Source organism: Lipophrys pholis (assembly GCF_963383615.2).
Source record: "Lipophrys pholis genome assembly, chromosome: 8".
Lineage (NCBI taxonomy): Eukaryota > Metazoa > Chordata > Actinopteri > Blenniiformes > Blenniidae > Lipophrys > Lipophrys pholis.
Genome location: NC_137630.1, coordinates 23,785,470 through 23,804,383, shown reverse-complemented (window position 1 = coordinate 23,804,383; position 18,914 = coordinate 23,785,470). Strand labels below are relative to the sequence as shown.

General features: G+C 42.1%; 1 protein-coding gene across 1 annotated transcript in view; it reads left to right on the top strand.

Moving 5' to 3' along the window:
- Window positions 1-9,396: 9,396 nt before the first annotated feature.
- The window catches only part of LOC308112974 (cadherin-4-like), a gene marked incomplete at its 3' end in the record, with an annotated part of 231,031 nt that continues 221,513 nt past the window's right edge, over window positions 9,397-18,914 (top strand). The window contains exons 1-2 of the mRNA XM_080468827.1: window positions 9,397-9,675; window positions 10,950-11,061. Coding sequence (XP_080324953.1) covers window positions 9,619-9,675; window positions 10,950-11,061 — 169 coding nt within the window. The 5' untranslated portion in view covers window positions 9,397-9,618. The remainder of the gene's footprint in view (window positions 9,676-10,949; window positions 11,062-18,914) is intronic.

Below are 18,914 nucleotides of genomic sequence, written 5' to 3'. Positions count from 1 at the left end.
ATGCCACATTCCCCTGACCATTTTTTATTCTCACTATGTGAATTTCACAAGCAGTGGGACCCTGTGCTCCACATTGTTCGGCTGACCACTTTGCAGCTGGCCTTCTGATGTCTGAATATCATAAGGCTTCATGCCACCACTATGCCACTGGGGATATCCAGCTGTATTTTCTTTCCACTGTGTCTCCATCAAAGATGGGAAATCAAACAATAGTATTCTGTATTGCTCCAAGCCCAGAATTTCCCTGATCCCTGCCCGGGTCATTGTTCCAGAGCTGTCAACGGGTCTTTGAGTCCATCATCAACCTTTGAGGGCCTGGCCTCCTGTGTCAGGCATGGGCAATACCACAGGATGCTGGGGCCAGGACAGGGAAACCCCAGAGGCCACATAATCCAGAAGGAATGGATGGGATCATATCCTGATCCCTCATAAAAATCCAATTTTCCGAAAACGTCTCACTCATATTTTCTTACAAGCTAGCAGGCGACAAGAGAACCTCTATGTCTGCAGTGACTATATGGGGACAGATTAGGATCACTAGTGGCACATAAAGAGAGAATAATTCAATACAAAAAAAAAAAGAAGAAAAGATTGTTACCACACTCACTAGGTTTACTTTTTACCCTTTGCACTTTTACTCATTGTCTTTTTCTCGGTATAATTTGCATTAATGGACTCGATGTGAAGTGAGGACAGGAATCCGACAGTGAAGCACAAACCGTGGCCACATCGGTTCACTGAGAGTGAGAGAAACACGCGGAGATCCCTACTGATTTTAGTGTATGGGACATGCCTGGCATCCCAATAGCTAATGAAAGCATCATTATCAGGAGAGCGAGATGACTGGGCCCCTTAGAATATGCTTACAGACAACTTAGAGCGATGTTGCCTGTCTTACCTACTTTCTTTAACTGCCATTAGACCCAGGCTGTCTGCCTGTTTACTACTCCCTGGGCTCAAGTCTATTTCAGAATTTTGAATACAATGATGTAAGATGACATAATGAAGTACACAGTACAGTAAAAACCCGAAATGGGAGTTTGGCACATAGATGCTGTTTTATGTAAAAAAAACAATAAACCAAGAAAAAAAAAAGAAACTCCCACAGCTCACAGCTTCCATAACTTCTGCAGACAGATTCTGATCACTGAATCCCAGGTGTTTATGCGTGGTAACTCCTGTTGTTATATGTGTTTGTGTGCACAAAGTTTATTCTAAATACACATTTGCTGTATGAGGGTTGTTAGGATGTAAAGATAGCGTTTATCTATCCTTTCTATGTGAAGTTTGCATGTTGTTTGTTTGTGTTTGGTTTCCTCCCACAGTCCAAAAACATCCCTTTGAGCTTTGTCCCTCGGCGAGAATGGGAGTGTGTTTGACTTTCCGTCCATCTGTGTTTGCCCTTTGATGGACTGGCGACCTGTCCAGAGTGTACGCTGCCTTCGCCCGGCTGAAAATAGCTCCAGCCCCACCCTGAATTGGATTAAGCATGAGAAAATAGAAGATGAATGGATGTATTGAGTGTGTCAGAAGACATTCCTCTGCTTCGATACTCATTATAAACCCCATGAAACCATGTTCGCAAATGTAAATTCAAACATAGATAGTTATCTCTATCAATGAAACACAGATACTCAGAGATGGAAAAGATTTCTTAGACATTTAGAAGCTGATATCACATCACTTGTAATTCAGAGAAGGTTTGTGACATTGATTTCACATTTTGACAGACAAGTTCCTTCTGCAGCCCTTTTCAAAAATATCCACTACTGTCAATAGATAAAAAGGCAAGACCGGTGATGTTACCTAGTGATACTTTTCACATTTTTACGTGTTAGAATCATAAATTGGCTCAGATGCAACTTGGAGAATTAGACAATTCTATTTGTCTGAACGATTTCGAGAGTTTCGAGAGCCAGCTTTACAGACTCATTTCATCATGTCACAGTGATGTGTGGCTTTGTTGTTGGACATTTCAGATCATCCCAGGTAGGCTTTTGTCTTTCATTGCTATTGTTCAGTTTCCGAGGGTGCTTTTTTTCCCCCCAATGTAACAATGCTGTTGTCTTTTCTTTTTCAAAGAAAAGCATTGTGAATGACTTGTTTCAGGTTTCTTATTTTTGTTCAGATATACTAAAGCAGACAAAACTACAAGATGTCTTTAAAAAAAAAGAAAAAACCTCTTTCACCATTATCACTGGATAATAGTTGTTTGGCTAATGCTCCATTAGCAGCCTGAACAATGAATAATGCTTCTCTGAATTTCTGCCAAAGATATGTTAAAAAATGTCCACCACTTCTTATCACCGGCTCTGAGTCTGAGGGGTTTTCAGAATTGTAGCACTGATCATGCGGTTTTCAAGAAAACCTTTTGGACTGTTTGTAACCTTGACTTTTTTCTGTGTTTACATATTCCAAGAGAAAATATTGCTGGATCTTATGTTCCAATCCCATTTTTGGACGGTACACATACTGAGTAATATTGTGCAGTTCTCCCCTTTGTCAACGCAGCAATCCTAACGCATCAAGGCATAAACTCTACAAGACCTCTGGAGCTGTCCTGTAGTATCAGGAACCAAGATGTTTGTAACAGGCACCAAAATCTTTGCAGGAGAGCCTTTAAGTCCTGGAAGATGTGATGTGGAGATGTCATTTCACCACATCCTACAGATGCTTATCCCACCCCCCCCCCCCCCCCCCCCCCCCCCAAAAAAAAGGATCTAGGGACTTTGGAAACCGGGTCAACACCTTGAACTCTTTGTCATGTTTTTTCGAAACCATTTCCAAGTGATTTCATACACTGTGACAAAGTGTGTTCACCGAGTGAAAGAAACCACTGCAATCAGGGAATAGTATGCCTGTGATTTGGGTGTACAGTATGTGGTCCGGAATAACTATTGAGATAGTTTGTATTTATCTCAGTAACAAACAGAACTCTGGGAATTCCCTGCACACCTTAACCCAAAGCCTTTACGTTGTGATATTTGGTGGTGATCGTGGCTTTGAAACCGTGATCTCTCAGTGCAACAGTATTGCAGATGACCATTGTCATGGTCGTGCAACCACACGCAGCCTCAGATAATGTTTGGACACACTCGCTCACTACACTGCTGCTACAAGCTACGGTTCCTAACAACCAAAACAAATTCAGCAGGAAAGGACGTGACGATCAAAGCAACACTGGTGCCGTAGTTTGTAGATTCCCCAACGGCCCAACACCCAACACCCTCTGTCTACTTCCATATGGGACATTTTCCCTGCACATAAATACAACTACAACAGCTTGATACTAATTCCTTTCACTTATTTATTACCTGATGGGCACCTGTGGTGTGCGGAAATGATGTGAAAACCACATAGAAATGATTGTGTTGTATTTGGTATGATATAAATTAAGTTAAATTGAATTGAAGGATACATTTATTTTCACATGCGATTCTACATCTCAGCAGCTCTCTCCTCCCATTTTGCGGAGGGCGACTTTGTGTTGTGAAACTCACTGTCGTACCCAAATTTATGAAATAATCCACATCACTCTGTGGAGACGGCTGAAATCAAAGAGCCTTTAAAGTTTGAAGTTTGCGTGTTTAATTGGGGCTTATTTTTCCTGGTTTTCCTCAGACAACACAAAATCTAAAGTTACTCTTGCCTATAGTGTGTATGTATGCATGCATGTTACTTTCTGTCCTTGTATTAGATTCATGATTAGATGAGCTTTTACCCAGAAGTGGTGAGGATTGACTCAAATGTCCAGCGACACTAAAAGCCCAAATATGTTCGATATTGAATATGCAAATGGGGCCTTTTATCTGTCTTCTGGATTCATTACGCCCATAATTTGATATCTGAGGTGCTTACAGATGTGTAGCATATGGAATTATGCCACTAATAGCCTGTGGGACAGTGTTGTGCAGTAGAGGTCATGTGAAACCAGCAAAAAGAACAAAGAAAATAACATTACTTGGAAGATAACAGAAATAACGATCTCTTTAACGTGCTCTTCCCTCAACTGGATGTACTGTGAACGGAGCAATAAAGTGACAAAACAAAATAAGAAAAGACTGTAAAGTGGCCCTCGGTCATAAAGCCTGTAAAATCAAAGCAAGAGTGAATGTGTCCTTTTATGAAATCAAAAGGAGGCAAGGCAGTATGAAGGCATGACATGGCAACATTTGAATCACACCTGACAACTTTTGTGTGTAAAGGGAGCATATTTGGAACTCAAAGTGTAAAAGATGAATAGCCAGATAAATAAATGTTGTTGTTCAATATCTTTAACATATAACTCAGTCATTCAGCCACCACAGATTCATCCTTATAGATCTAGTTCTTTTTTCTGTGTCCAAGTTGTCAACTTCAAGAGTTGACTGTTGCCCGGTATACCTCAAGCACTGACACGGGCCAGGGCAATGAGATAATTACTTTTACTCGCTTCATCTCTCGGTGGGTTTAATGTTGGGATTTATTGATGTAAACAAGATTGAATAATTCAGTTTACATTGTCCAGGCAAGAGAAAGTAAACACAGACACTTTCCAATGGTTAGTTGAGGCTGTTGAATAATCTTCTCTTCTCATAACAGAATATTCAGTCTCCTAATCTCCCCTTTTTTCAAACAACCGCGGATGTCTGATAAAACTGTATATTTCACCCACAAAGTGAAAAGCTCAGTGGTAGTGTTTGAAGCTTCCAAAAGCACCAGAAAAACTATGCCGGAATCATGAAACTGAAGTCATACTTTGACCTCTCTGTATCTAGAGACCGCCATGTTCTTTGTTAAGAAATCCCACACAGGGAGACAGAAACGTTTCAAATAGTTCAAAGCAGGTACAAAGTCCACTGTTGCATTGGGCAGAATAAAGAAGTACAATCATCAATATAAAAAAAATAAAAATAAATCTTGCTGCTGTTCTTTTACTCTAAAAACAAAAGTACAATCATACTGGATTTAAATGAAATCTTTTTATTCAGTATTTTATGCCAACTTGAAATTTGTCAAACAAGAAAAATGCCATCACCTCTTAATTCTGAAACCCACATTGTTATTATCTTTGTCCTTCAGTTTCTATTTGGTGCCTCTGGTGAGTTCGAGAATATACTTGTTTTTAATTTCACAGAGGACACAAACAAGTGGGGAAATACAATTAAGGTTATGAATACAGGTGAAAACGGTTGTGCTGCATTGATAAAAATGTGTTTGGAAAACAGCTTAACAATAATCCACAACTAAACTGCGGGATGTTTAGGTTCAAACTAACCGCCCCTATATGGTTCACACCCAATTCAGTAAAACAAGAGAGAAAGTCATTTTTGCAGGAGTGAAAAAAGCGAGTAAGTTGAGGTTGCGGTGTCAGATGAGTATACACACACACACCGAGGCTTTCACAGCAGAGGAGTCTCACATCAACAAGCGCGGTTTTTCCACAGGCACTGTTTAGTCTGCAGTAATCATACCATCCCGAGCCTGTGAATACATCCTCTCCCACTGCAGCCTCACAGCGGGGATTTTTCTGTACTGTTGTGATCTCGCTTGTTAGGCCCACCCTGACATGTGACCCGTGTGTTGCCATACTGATGACTTGAGAGAAGGGACTGTTTAAAAAGTCTCCTTGTGTTCAGGCCGCAGTTCTTCCCTCGCCTGTAACCCAATCTCTGTGGGCTGGTGTTCCAGCCCTTGTTCACTCAGACTTCAGGTTTGTGTTAATAGCTGCGAGTTGCTTTATTAAAACTGATAGCAATACTGCTCGCTATCAGATCTGACAGGAGTGTTGTTGGTGGTGCTAATCTTCAATATATAAAAAAGGACTTATTCAAAAAGATAAGGTTATATGGCATTTTCTTCAACCGAGTCATTTTAATGATCACATGGGGGACAAGCAGAGAAGCATTTTCCGTGAGTTCTGGCTCTCCTGTGACGTGAGTCATGCGGGATGTTTGTAACATATCATGAATGTAAAGAAAACTTGCTGCTTTTTAGTGCCATTTCCACTGTACCAGCATAACTCTCTCATGGCCAACCCCTCAATCCAGCGAGAGCATGTAAAACGGTAGAAAAGCTGCTCTAAATATTTTAAATCATAGCTTTATTTATCTCTTATGAGTTAAAAAAAAAAATAATTAAACCATGTCCTTCCTGATTCTGATAATGACGTTTTACTGGATCCGACTACGGGCCACACAGACACACCACAGAGAGAGAAAAATGAGCAAGACTTGCCAATCACAGTACTTAACAGGACAAAAACCATAACCGTGTCCCAGGGTCCATCAGGAATAAAAAAAAGGGACTGGATATAAATGATGGAGCTCATGTCTGGGACCGAGGGATTGGGAAAAGAGAGGTGGTAAAATGCCTGGATGTCACATGGAATAAAAAAATTGGCTGGGCAGCCACCTACTGTTGCAGAGTTGTCACACTCTTTTTGATAGGATTAGAGCCCATTGGCTCACTAAGCAGCTATAGAGACCAGCCTGCCAATCAGACAGCAGAATATAAAGGTCATTAGGGGTGCAGAACGGCCAGATAGACACCACATCCTCTGTATTTTGCTCTCTTTGTTCAGGAAAAGGCTTTATGTGACCTATGAGACTCTGTTCAGACGCACACAGTGTGAACAATAAAGACAGTAAAAGACAATAGGGTACACTTGTACTGCAAGACTTGTGCATGGCCTTGTCAGTTCCTCGCAAAAGATTTAAGGAAGTTTGAGTTCACAATTTTATGAAACGTATAGATGGAAAACCTTGTACTGTTTTTTTTGTGCTGAGATTTTCTGTTGATTAGATTTTTCCTTTCTCGTCTTAGAAACCCTGTCAGATTTGGTGGAGACAAAAATTCAGTATTTGCAGAGTTTTTCATGTGGCAAGTATGTGAGTAATGAAAGTCCAACACTCTTGCAAACATCTCTACTAAAACAAAACTGCTATTGAACATCGCTATATGACTTTGTTATAAATTTCCTACAAATATTGACTCATGGGAGTCTGTTTTTTTTTTTCCCCAGTAGTTAACACTCCAGCCTCACAGGAAACGGTCCTCAGTTCAAGTCCAGGTTAGGCCTACGGGCTTTAGTTTGTGGAGTTTTCCCCAGGGATTCTGCTTTCCCTTCACGAAAACATGTGTTTTATGTTAATTGGTGACTGTAAATTGCCTGAAGGTGTGACTGTGTGAGCTACTGTGTCTCTCTGCCAGGAGATGGAATGGAGACCTGTCCAGAGTGGGACCTGCCTTCGCCGAGCCACTCCAGTACTCCTCGACCCTGTGTCAGATGAAGTGGTGTAGAACAGGGACGTCAAACTCACTTTACTTTAGTGGACATATACAGCCTAATTTGATCTCATTTGGGACAAACCTGTCAAATCATGCCATATTAACCTTTAAATGCCAACATCTGCAAATTTTCTTTATGTAGTAGTGCAAAAAAAGTGTTCGTATTCAATGCAGCCAATGTTGAAACTGCCTTGATCCTTTTTCACAAACGTTACGGGAGTTTTCAAAGCTGCACTGCTGATCTTGTGGCTGGAAGCTTGTTGCATTCTGCTGTTTAACTCTGAGTCTCCTTGTTGTATTATTACATCTACACTTACTGAAAGCTGTGCAATTTTCCAGTAAATGGAAGGTACTTTTATTCATAGAATTGCAGGTATTTTTTTTTTTCTTTGCTATTTTTTACACTCTTCAAAGTCAATCCAGGAGCTGAACTGGACCCAGATCCAGGGGTCCAGGTTTGGCCCTGAGGCCCCATGTTTTACACCCGTGGTATAGAAAATACATGAATGAAGGAGGTGGATTAAAAAGCTCCTACCATGAAAACACTGAATGTTTCTGTTGTCTGATCAAACATGCCTCCTATACCTGGACGATCCACAATATTCACAGACATCAAGAAATGGCTTTCCTCTGGGGAATCGTGATTTTTATGGATTGATAGACTGAGGCATTTAAGGCCTATTCCCATGAGATCACTGCAGAAAATAGGTGAGACTGCGTTTGTTGCTTCTTACCTCAAGCCTCATCAATATCAAATTGATCACCTCAAATCTCATAAAGTGTTCTTGTACAAGTTTGAAGTTAATTTATCTTGCATTTAGCAAGTTGTTATGTGGAACTGGGGTATCAAACATATGGGCCCTTGGTCAAAACCAGACCACCAAGGGAACCATACTGGCATCAGAAGTGTAAAAATATTCAAATAACTAGGGTCTGTAATTAATTTACTCTATATCACAATGTTTTCCTGACACAACACAAAGACCCAAGCCAAGACTTCAGCAGGGAAAATCATCAGCTTTTTTTTCAGGCATAGCGGCATCAAAGCTATAATGAGATGGCACATTTGTGAAAACATACATGCTGAAGGGCTGCAGGAACAGTTTGCCCTGAGAAATGACAAGCTTTTTGCCTGTGCAGAGACACTGCCAGCAGATAGAAATTGAGATCTTTCAGCAGATTTGCCAAATAAACTCTTTCTTTGATGCAAGTCGACCAAATTCAAAAAGAAACATAAGCCACAAATTGGGGAACAGAACATTTAGCAGTGTTTTTCACCTGGAAAGTCGTCGTCCCCCCCCCCCCCCCCCAAAAAAAAATTTAAACAGCAAAATTATTTCCATTTTATTGTGTTGAGGATTTCTTTGTGGCAAGTTAGTAAATCAGTACTTGTACATAGGGACACATTTAGGTTTTTACCATTTTGGCTTATTCAAGATCAAACAGTTCTACAAGAGGCTCCTGATGTAAAACATCTGCACAGTGGAGCAGTGGTTGGCACGCTCACCTCACAATGAGTCGGTTCTGTGTTTGAGTCCCTTTATCGAAAAAGGCATCTGATGGCTGTTAATGTGAAAGTGTGTCTATCTGTGATAACCAGGTGACCAGTACAGGGTGTGCCCTGCCTTCAACTACTTTTTGGATGGCTACAGAACAGCATATTGTCACTACAGATGGCATTAGAACCACAGAGTTGCTTTTCAATCAATATAATGGAAAGCAAATATTATTTTTGCTTCTGTGCAGCTAGTTATTATGTCTGTGAAGCAGTGCTGGAAGTTTGATGGAAAATTGGATAATGCGTTTACCATACCTGTGGGCACGGGGATTCCGTGGTTTACAGACACACACACCCCCCCCCCCCCCCCCCCCCCCCTTTTTTTTTTTTTTTTTTTCCATGGAACCATAAAACAAAAGAGCCGTGAAATGAAATACTGGGGTCCTCGGACAGACGTCATTAGTGCGGCTGTTTGATCCAAGGCTCCGCCGAGTGTTTCTTTAAGTGCGTGTGTGTGGAGTTCTCCCCGCACCGCACCGCGCCGCGCTGCGCCGGGTGATAGGAGGGGTTGTGGAGTGACGCTGGCTGCGCCTTGGTGCTGAGCGGAGCGGAGCGCTGCGCTCACCTGCACATGAGAGAGCCGGGGAAAGTCTGGCCAGAGCTGCAGCACACTCACGGAGCGCGCGGAGGGACGTAACGAGCAGTCTGATCATTAGAAAAATTAAAAAAGATAAAAACAAGACACGAGGAGTGGGGGGATTAAAACAGTTTTTTTACTGGAAGAATTTGCGAATCGACCCTTCTCTCTGGTTCCCTTGTCCAAGGCAGCCTTGGATCGCTTGTTCGCCACGATGAGAGCTGACTTCGCTCTGGTCCTGACAGTAGCTCTTCTTCTGGACACATTCTCGGTAAGATTGACCGTTTTTCTTTCCTTTTTTTTTTTTTGTTCTTTTTTTTTTTTTTTTTTTAAACTACAGCTTTGTGCTCCAGCGCAGAAGCTTTGGATAAAGTCATGCAGCCAGACGGAGTAAGCGCAGAGGAGCTGCTGCAGCCGCGTAACGCTGCCCGTTATTCCCTTACAAGTGCGCTAATTGGTCTCCCGAATGAATGTCCGTGTACAACAGACGGAAATTAAAGAAAAGTAAGCTTTAACGAGCCAGTTTGGTCCGCAGATCTTCGCCCGGTTTCCTCTTGATCACCGTCTTCTCCATCGCCCGGCAGAAACATCCTATAGTACAAGTTAAATTGCGGCACCGTTTAATCGCCCGCTGCTATAGTCTTCATCAAACTCATTTACACACAATTTCAGCTGCATTCCCCCTCCCTCCATGCACCACCTCTGACCATAAAGCAACATCACCCTCAAAAACTTTAACTTGGAAGTTGTGACGTGCTTTTCAACCTTTTCTTGTCATTTAATCAATAAAGCTGGGATTAAGTCGGCGCCAGTGGGCTTCTCCTAATGGCGCTCCAAGTCGCCCCTGGATGTTTCCTTCATGCCGCCTGCCACAGAAGCATCGCTCTCATAGTATGAGCATTTAGCCCAAATGCACAGGGATGTTTCATCCCGGCATCATTGTCTCCCAAGAGGAGCAGATCGAGAGTGTAAAATGTCTCCTTCACTCCAGCCTGTCTTGGCACCACTGTGCGTAGTATGCGCATACATTAGTAGTATGCCTGCAGTGACTGGGTCAAATCGTTTCATTTAACCAACAGTGAGCACTAAATGCAGGGTGCAAAGTTGTCTGCAGAGCGTGTGAATGCTGTGTGAAGACCCAGTCAGGAGGGAGAAAACGGTGCTGCATTCATGCAGCTCTCCTGTGTGTGTGTGTGTGTGTGTGTGTGTGTGTGTGTGTGTGTGTGTGTGTGTGTGTGTGTGTGTGTGTGTGTGTGTGTGTCACACTCAGCCCTCAGCACAACACTTAAAATGAAGTCCTCATGTTTTTTGGAAATGGTTCCTTTACACCACCGTGAATCACGTGCATTTGACTGAGTATTCTATCAACAGTAGACCACCGGTATTGATAAACTTGTTTGTTGAATATATTTCTGATAAGTGCTGGATTTTTTTTTTTATGGTTCTTTTCTTCCAGGCTTGTGGCCAAAGCGAAAAAAATCAAAAAGAAAAATCAATGGAATCCATGTTTATCGATGTCTTTACACTGTATTTTCTTTGTTCCAGGGGAATAATGGGGAGCACGTTTCCAAAGGTCCCTGCCGACCCGGCTTCTCACAAAGCTTCTACTCTGTGTTGATTTCAAGGGATGTAATGCAAGGCCAGGTTATCCTGAAAGGTAAGCCCTTTAATTTTACACGCTGGTTATTTTACATGCTGTCGAGACGGTCTACAGTATGAGTATAAACACTCTCCCTCACTACACACAGGCTGGTGAGAAGAGATCAGTGAACCCATGGAGCAGTGCTTGCAAAACAGATGCAAAACTGAAACTTTTTCCAATCATCATCTCAAATTTTGAAAACGGGAACATCACACACGGTTGCCACTCGGCTTGGCACTTTTTCAACTCAAATTTATTTTTACTTCAGGAGTGTGCGTGTTTCGGATGTGTGAGCTCTTATCTTGTTTGTGATTGTTGAACCTGTTCAATATCACGATTATATTTAAATCCATCTTGATTACAAGGATTTCTTATAGCACCACCTTCACACTACAGTGTCTTACTCAATGTGTGTTGCTCCAATTACACAAAAAGCCAACCAACTTTTGAGGGCCCGATAGTGCAGGAAATGGAATCGACATCCTGTGTCTAATCTGGCACTGCTCCTGCCAATGTGGGCTAATTGCAATTCTCTATTGATCCCAATGGTTTTTTTCTCATAGCTCAGCTAAGCTGTATTGTTTTGCTGTGGGCGCACAATAGCTCTTTTGTGGGTCGACTGTGTCTTCGGCAGCTGCGCGGTATATATTTCTCACTCTCCTTAGCTGTGAGAGACCTGGCGGGGATACAACTGTCTAGACTCTCTCTCCTGAGTGAGCGCGTGCATGCAGACATACACATGGGCATTTTAAACTCATGCATACAGTACTTTTTTTTTTTCTCCAGTTGTTTTATCTTGTGTCTTTAAATGTGTTTGCAAGCGTGTGTATGTGCATGGGTATGTGTGTGTGTGTGTGTGTGTGTGTATATATATATATATATATATATATGAGTGTGTGTGTGTCTTCATTGCCCCAGTGATATAAGACTGGAGAAAGGCATCAGTCTGATTTTAGTGTCTCATTAACTTCCCTGTATTGTGTCCTGGCTGGGAGCGGGATTGGATGTGGGACATTGTCAGTGGCAGTGTGCTTGGTCTCAGTGTGGTAGTGATGTCTTCAGCCCAGCAGGGGGTGTCAACACAATCACAAACAATCATAGAATGAGCCATCACTGCTGCACAGGAGCCATTTATTTCTCAGGATATTATTTCTGTGGTTTGGTCCTAAAGAGACGATCTTGTTTTTAGACGTGTAACAAGCTTGTTTTCAGTTCTAATGATTCAATTTACCATAAACACTAGACGCTTTATTGCATTTCTACTGAGCACTACATAATTTGTGATTTAATAAACTCTAAAGTGAATTTCATAAAAAAACCAAACAGTCAATAAATCATGCACATCTCATCTCATTTATCTGCAGATTTTGTCTTGAAACACAACGACAGCATAATAGTCGTTTTTTTTTTTTTTTTCTTGTGTTGCTCAAAAACATCCGGCCAGAGGGTAACATGCCCATCTTTGCTGTGGCACCTTCGCAGCTGCAATGTCATCTTCATATGTGTGAGTGCACAGCTGAAATGGCCAGGCCCGCCATGAAACACACACACACACACACACACACACGGACATGCACACACACACTCACACACGTCCTATGTGATTTACAGGGCTCAGCCAGTTGATTTATAGTTGGTAAGGGTGTCACTGGAGGGAGGCAGGAAGCGGCTCTGGAAAGGCTTTAATAATAACATTGTTTAACCCAAAACCGTCAGATGGGGGCAGGAGTAATGACACACACACACACACACACACACACACACACACACACACACACACACACACACACACACACACACACACACACACACACACACACACACACACACACATTAGCCACCGGGGGGAATGATGGGAAGGACAGAACTAGGACCTTGGCCATGAAAAGGAGGATGCCTGGGTCTAGACAGGAGGTCAGCAGGGTGGAGGAGGAGGGTGCTACATTTCACATTTGATAATTTTGAGTGCTTCCGATGCACCAAATTGCCTAAAATGGGAAAGGCTGATTTCTGTTTTTGAAAGCATCACGCCACAGTGAAGCCTCTCTGCAAAGTCACATTGTCAATTTTAATGAAAGCAAATTTTGGCCCAACGATGGCAAAAATGAAGCATTCAAAGTTTCATAATTTATTTAAATCCTCAGTTTTCAGCATTTAGAGGAGTAATTTGCAGTGCTTCAGTTATAATTTCTTTAATCAATCATCACTCTATAATCAACATAGGCGCTTATTTAGATAACTATCTAAAAATTCTGCCTGTTGAAGCCAGCTGAGTGTTTTCATTGATGAGCACAGTTTGTCTAATAAGCATTAGTATCAATCCTGCATTGTTCAGGCTGTGGGAATAGATTTTTCTCTATATATTTGGAAAAATCCTGCCAGGTATCAGTAATGACTGAAATACATATTAAAACAGAGCCCTGGCAGATTATAGGTCTGGATTGTAATTACTGCTTTTGATGTTGATCTTATGTTTGTACTTTTGCATCTTACGTCATGCTGAGTATCAATTTATAGGTTTAACAGGGACAGTTTGTTTCGTATGTAGCCATAAATCAATAAGCATATTTTAAAAACGGATTAAAAAAAAAAGAAAAAGAAATGATAGGGGTCTCCAATCTGGGCTCTGGCTCCAGACACCGCGGTAGGGGTCCGACGCTTTGGCTGCTCTGAAGTTGTCAAAATGAGATTTTCACATGTCAAATAAGACCCTACTAACACACTTTCTAGAATCTGAAGCAGACCTGGGAAACCATCCCTTGCCTTCATTTCATAAGGCTGCTTTTGTATGTTGGTGAGAGTGGGTGAGGCTGCCAGTTGGCTTCACTGTAACGTTTGGGAAAATCGAATTCCGAGGAGGGGGGGTCCATAGCTTTTCTGCACGGGCAATCTGGTTCGGCTCCAGATGGAAAAAGAACCTCACTAAGAAGTGAGTCCATCCATCTATCCGAGCAGATCCCAGCCGACTATGGCCGAAGGCAGGTGAGACCCTAGATGAGCAGAGCCCTTCACCTTTAAACTCAGTGTGTTTGTATACATGTATGTATAACAGAGTCAGCACTGGAAGAAATCCCCTGCCTCTCATGCCTGGTTTTCATTAAAGCTATCACAGACTTTCCAACCAGTACATACCCACTGCACCACCACATGCTAATCTCCAGCAACCCAAATGACAATTTGAAACCACGCACATATGCACTGCTCACACTCAAATCTGTTTCCTCTGCTGTGAAATAACTTACTGAACATCAGTCAGACTGAACACATTTCTGTTCTCACTCTGTTTCCGCCATGTAGGAAACGCAAAAAACAATCAGTTGTTAAAATAATTTGAAGGTTGATGTTTGGATAGCGGCTGTCACGATGTTTGGAGTATTTTGTATCCCACAGATGAGAGGCTGTGAGTTGGACCCTCGCCAGACTCACACAGATAAACAGAGCCAGCAAACATACCCCCATCTCACGTGTCCCTCCTGCATCCCTCTGCTGATTCTGGTTTTGGTAATGAAAGCCAGGGATGGTGGTTTCAGCTCAGTGAGCCCACTCTGCTGACCTTGGACTTTGTTTGGGTTACTGGTGCTTTTGGGCAGCTGTGACTTTTCTGTATGTGTGTTGTTGTGTTTGTCTGAGTGTGTTTGACCGAGGGAGAGAGCGAAGAGGAAGGGTTGAAAGACAGATCTGTTCGATTGTGATGTGTGGTGTGCCTTTTCTTTTTTTTTTTCTTTTTTTTTTTTTTGGACATGTCAGTACCTGAGCTCTAATGATGCTGACATCCACAGAGCAGTTTCTCAGGAGGAACAGGATATTTTCTCTTCTGTCAGCAGTTTTTTCTTTCTTTCTTTTTTTTTTTTTTTTTTTAAATCTGATGCTTGGATCCATTTTAAGATGAGACTTTCAGCAACTCATCAGGCAAAATAAACTGTCCAAATGTCTGTATTAAAGTAACATAACTGTATCTGGCTCTAACCCCCACCTTTGCTGGGCTTAGTTTTGCCATTGTGCTCATAAATACATTTTCTGATGCACTAAGCACTCTCACTTAACCCCACACACAGGTGTACATATACACGTGCAGACTTTCTCACTCCTACACCCACCGATGCATTCGGTGTCTGTTGCAAAGTCTTTATTCGCTGCCATTTAGTAGACGTTCACTGTGCAGTTGTTGCCATTTAAATCTGTCCATTGCTTCCCTAACCCAGATCCTTTCTCCGTGCCTTCAGTGACCCCTTATTTTCCGTCACATTCACAGAATATTCTGGTCTTTGCCTACTTTACGAATACCCAGAAACCAGAAGAACCGAATGGAAGAGTTTTTATTTTTTTTCTCGTTTTGAATAAAACAAATTGTTCAAAGCTGTAATTTTCTCCGGGATAATATTTCCCCAAATCTCTTCCAGCGGGCACTCAGAAGGCCCTGGGTGATGAGTCTCACTTGCCTTGGCTTGTGAAGCTTGCCTATAAGGCTTTAGGTGATTTTTCAAAATCCAATAGCTTGGCTGTTACTTTGCTGTAGGCTTTGTATTCTGAACATCATTTTTCAACTTGAAGCACAGAAGTTGATATACAGTAAGTATTGATTTCACCCCCATTTTTAATGCACAGAGCTATTTTCATATGGAAAAAATGGCTCACCGTCACAAATAACCTTATGGGATCCTCTCCCTTAGGATTTAATAATGCACCATGAATGAGCAGAACATTCCTTTTCCCTCTTCCCCACAAACCAGAGCTTGCTCGCACTTTTCACTGGTTCAGAGAGCTGATGATGTGGCGACAGAAGTCAGCTTGGAAGAGGTGACTCCCGGGATCCTGAATAAAAGATATCATTTCTTTTCACACCCTCCTTAGGGATGGACAATACATCATCTCCCCCCCCCCCCCCCCCCCCCCCCTCACTCCTTTCACCCTCAAACAGAATCGCATTGTTTTGATTTCCTGTTTACCTTTTGCCTTAAATCTCATGACACACAGCCTGCAGTGTTATCTGGGCCGATAGACAGTTGTACTAATGGAGATCATGCAGTTTTGGGATACACACTCGTTTGTTGCATTCTGGATCTTCATGTCAGATCCATGTGCATTGTTTTCTGTCGTTCCTCATTAGTTTCGGATCAAGGTGTCTTACGTCATTCAAATTACTCCTTAAGTCCTATCTTGTTCCGATTCTCCAAGAGGCTCGTTGCAGCTCACTTCTTCATAGCATTAGAGTCCCTGTTAAAAAGCAAAATAACAACACAAATCCTGAGTCTGTCCTCACCATCTGTTTAAATCTTTACAGGCTTTATAGCTCATATTTTGTGCAGATCTTCAGTCATTGTGACAGGAGCAGACTTATTCGATTTCAGCGGTTATTAATTACAAAGAAGCATGAGGCCGACATTTGTCGGACGTCATGTGAAGCGGTGAAGACACTAAAAATACAGTGAAGTGCAGATTTATGCTCTTTAGGCCAAAGGCTAATCTGACCTGAGGGAGCTTTTATAAATATCCAGCTGACACATCGTCACCTAGCGTGTAATTCTATGCTTGATGTACGCTTCTTACTTGTAAAGAAATTTTCAGTGGAATTTTCCAGAGAGGCTCGTATAAAATGATTTAGGTGGACATTCAACTTTTGTTTTCTTCTTTTTTTAAGGTCTAAATGCGAATGATTTATGAGAAAAACAACAAGTGGGAGAAGTGTTGGATTTCATTGTACACCTGCAAGGGTGTCTTTTGAATAATGCTATTAGGCTTGGGGAAACAGCACGTATGGGCTTATGAAGGTTTGTTGTGTGTGTGCTTTATGCTCGAGTGTGCTGTGTGCACTGAGGTCGGGGACTGGTGCTCAGTGCATGGTGGGTACTCTCAAGGTTTCTCCAAGCTGGCCATTAGAAAGGCAAGCAGGAGAGAATGAATAAAGAGGGAGAAAAAAAACAGGTGGAAGCCATTATTATTTAATGGGAGTTTTGACATCTTCTCCCTTTGTTTTGAGAGGTGGGACAAAGGAGACAAGGGAGCAAAGGAAAAAATGTTGCAGACTTCCTGCAGATTGAGTTACTCTGTGGTGTGTGTGAACTCTGCATCCTTGTCATCTGCTTAGTACATTAAGAGACCTCCTGCCTTGCTGTGATGGGCCTTCTGGGGTTCTACAGGACCAAGGTTATGGCCCTCCTGAAGACATTAAACCCATTAAAATACTTTACGTGGACTCTAGGTCTTTAATGCACAGATGGTCTGTATGGGCTGTGAAGGCTGTTAGGTGACAAGGGGACACTACTAGCTCTCCCTTTCTGTCTCCCTCATGCCCTTTCTCTCTTTCTATTTCTCTCTCTCACACACACACACAGACTGAGGTTAGGAATACTTTTCTTTTTTTTCTTTGGGCTTTGTCAGATTAGGACTGCAGAGCGTCTGTTGTAAGGTGTCCCCATTCTCTTTGGTTGAAATAGTTTTTCATGTGGAGTGTGAGTGGTGCGAGGTGCTCCCAGGGCTGTTGGTTTGCTGGGATGCGGTGGACAGGGATTACACCAGCAGGATAATGATAAGCCTACAAGGCTGTTTTCTCTTTGCTCAAGAGTCACACTGACCATGTTCTTTAGCTCCGCTACTGTCAGAGGGAGGGTAAAGCAGAGGGTGGCGTAGCGGGAGAGAGGCACTTTCCTCTCAACGGGATCGAAAGGGAAGGAAAAGATAAGGCTCTGCTCCCCGAAACAGCCAGCACGTTAACATATATGGTGCTGGATGCCGTTTTACATTCACCCAAAAACACAAAGAAAAGGAGAAATCCATTATGGCACTCTAAAACAAATGGGATCCAAATGTCCCCTCCCAGACCGCCCACTACTTCGATATAGTTTTGGCCTGGACCCAGACACTCTGGTGTTCTCATCCTGCCCACTCAGTTCAAACTCCTCCACTGCCTCTGTTTGTATGTGGTAGCATTTTTAATTAGAGCCTAATTGATTCAGTTAGAAATGAAGCCACTGTGAACTCAACCCCCCCAAAAAAGTGATAAAAACAGCCAATCATGGCACTATCATTTTATTTCAATTCTTCTGCTGGCTTGTTGTGATAGAGGCAGACAGTGGTGGCGCAAGTGACAAGGGTGACACTGTTTTGCATCTGAAGCTTATTTTGTCTTACTGTTTCAAAAGTCTTTTTTTTTTTTTTTATTGCTTTTTTTAGTGCCTGGAAATTAAAAATGTATGAGTTCACTTTGGGTAATTTTCCTCTTCTCAGAATTTTTAAAAACTGGTTTCTTGTAGCAAAAACATAATTAAAGCGAAGTGGACTAAAAGCTCATTTACAGCCATTGTCATAAAATCGCCTCATAACAGTGGTGCAGAAATAGTACGGAAAATGCTTCAGTATTCTCACCTCTAACCCAGTCTTCCATTATTTCTCGACTCCCCAAACTGAGATCAGATCATTATTTTTAATTAATGATACTTCTGTCCATTTCTCACACTTTTCTAATCAACAGCAGAAGTGTATGATCTCTCTGTGGGCAGGACAAATCCAAGAGCATTACAGCCTCATATGCTATTCCCTTTGCTTGAAGATCCCTTGTCTTTGTTAAGGGAGGATGAAACGAGGATGGAAGCCCTCAGAAGACATGGCTGTCTGGTAATCACTAATTGTGTCCTGAACTCCTTGTGAATGTTCCCTATTAAGTTCTTAAGTTCAGCACACAGTCAAATCATTGCCTCTGAACTAGGAAGCTGTGCAGGAACACAGAGGACAAGAAGGAGAAAAGCATAAAGGAGTTGAGGGTCGACAAACAGAGTGCCAGTAATGTTAATTAATCAGAGGACAATGATGAGTCCCATGGTGTCTGTCTGAGCTATTCAACTGGCTAAAAGCTAATAAGGGGCTAACAAAAG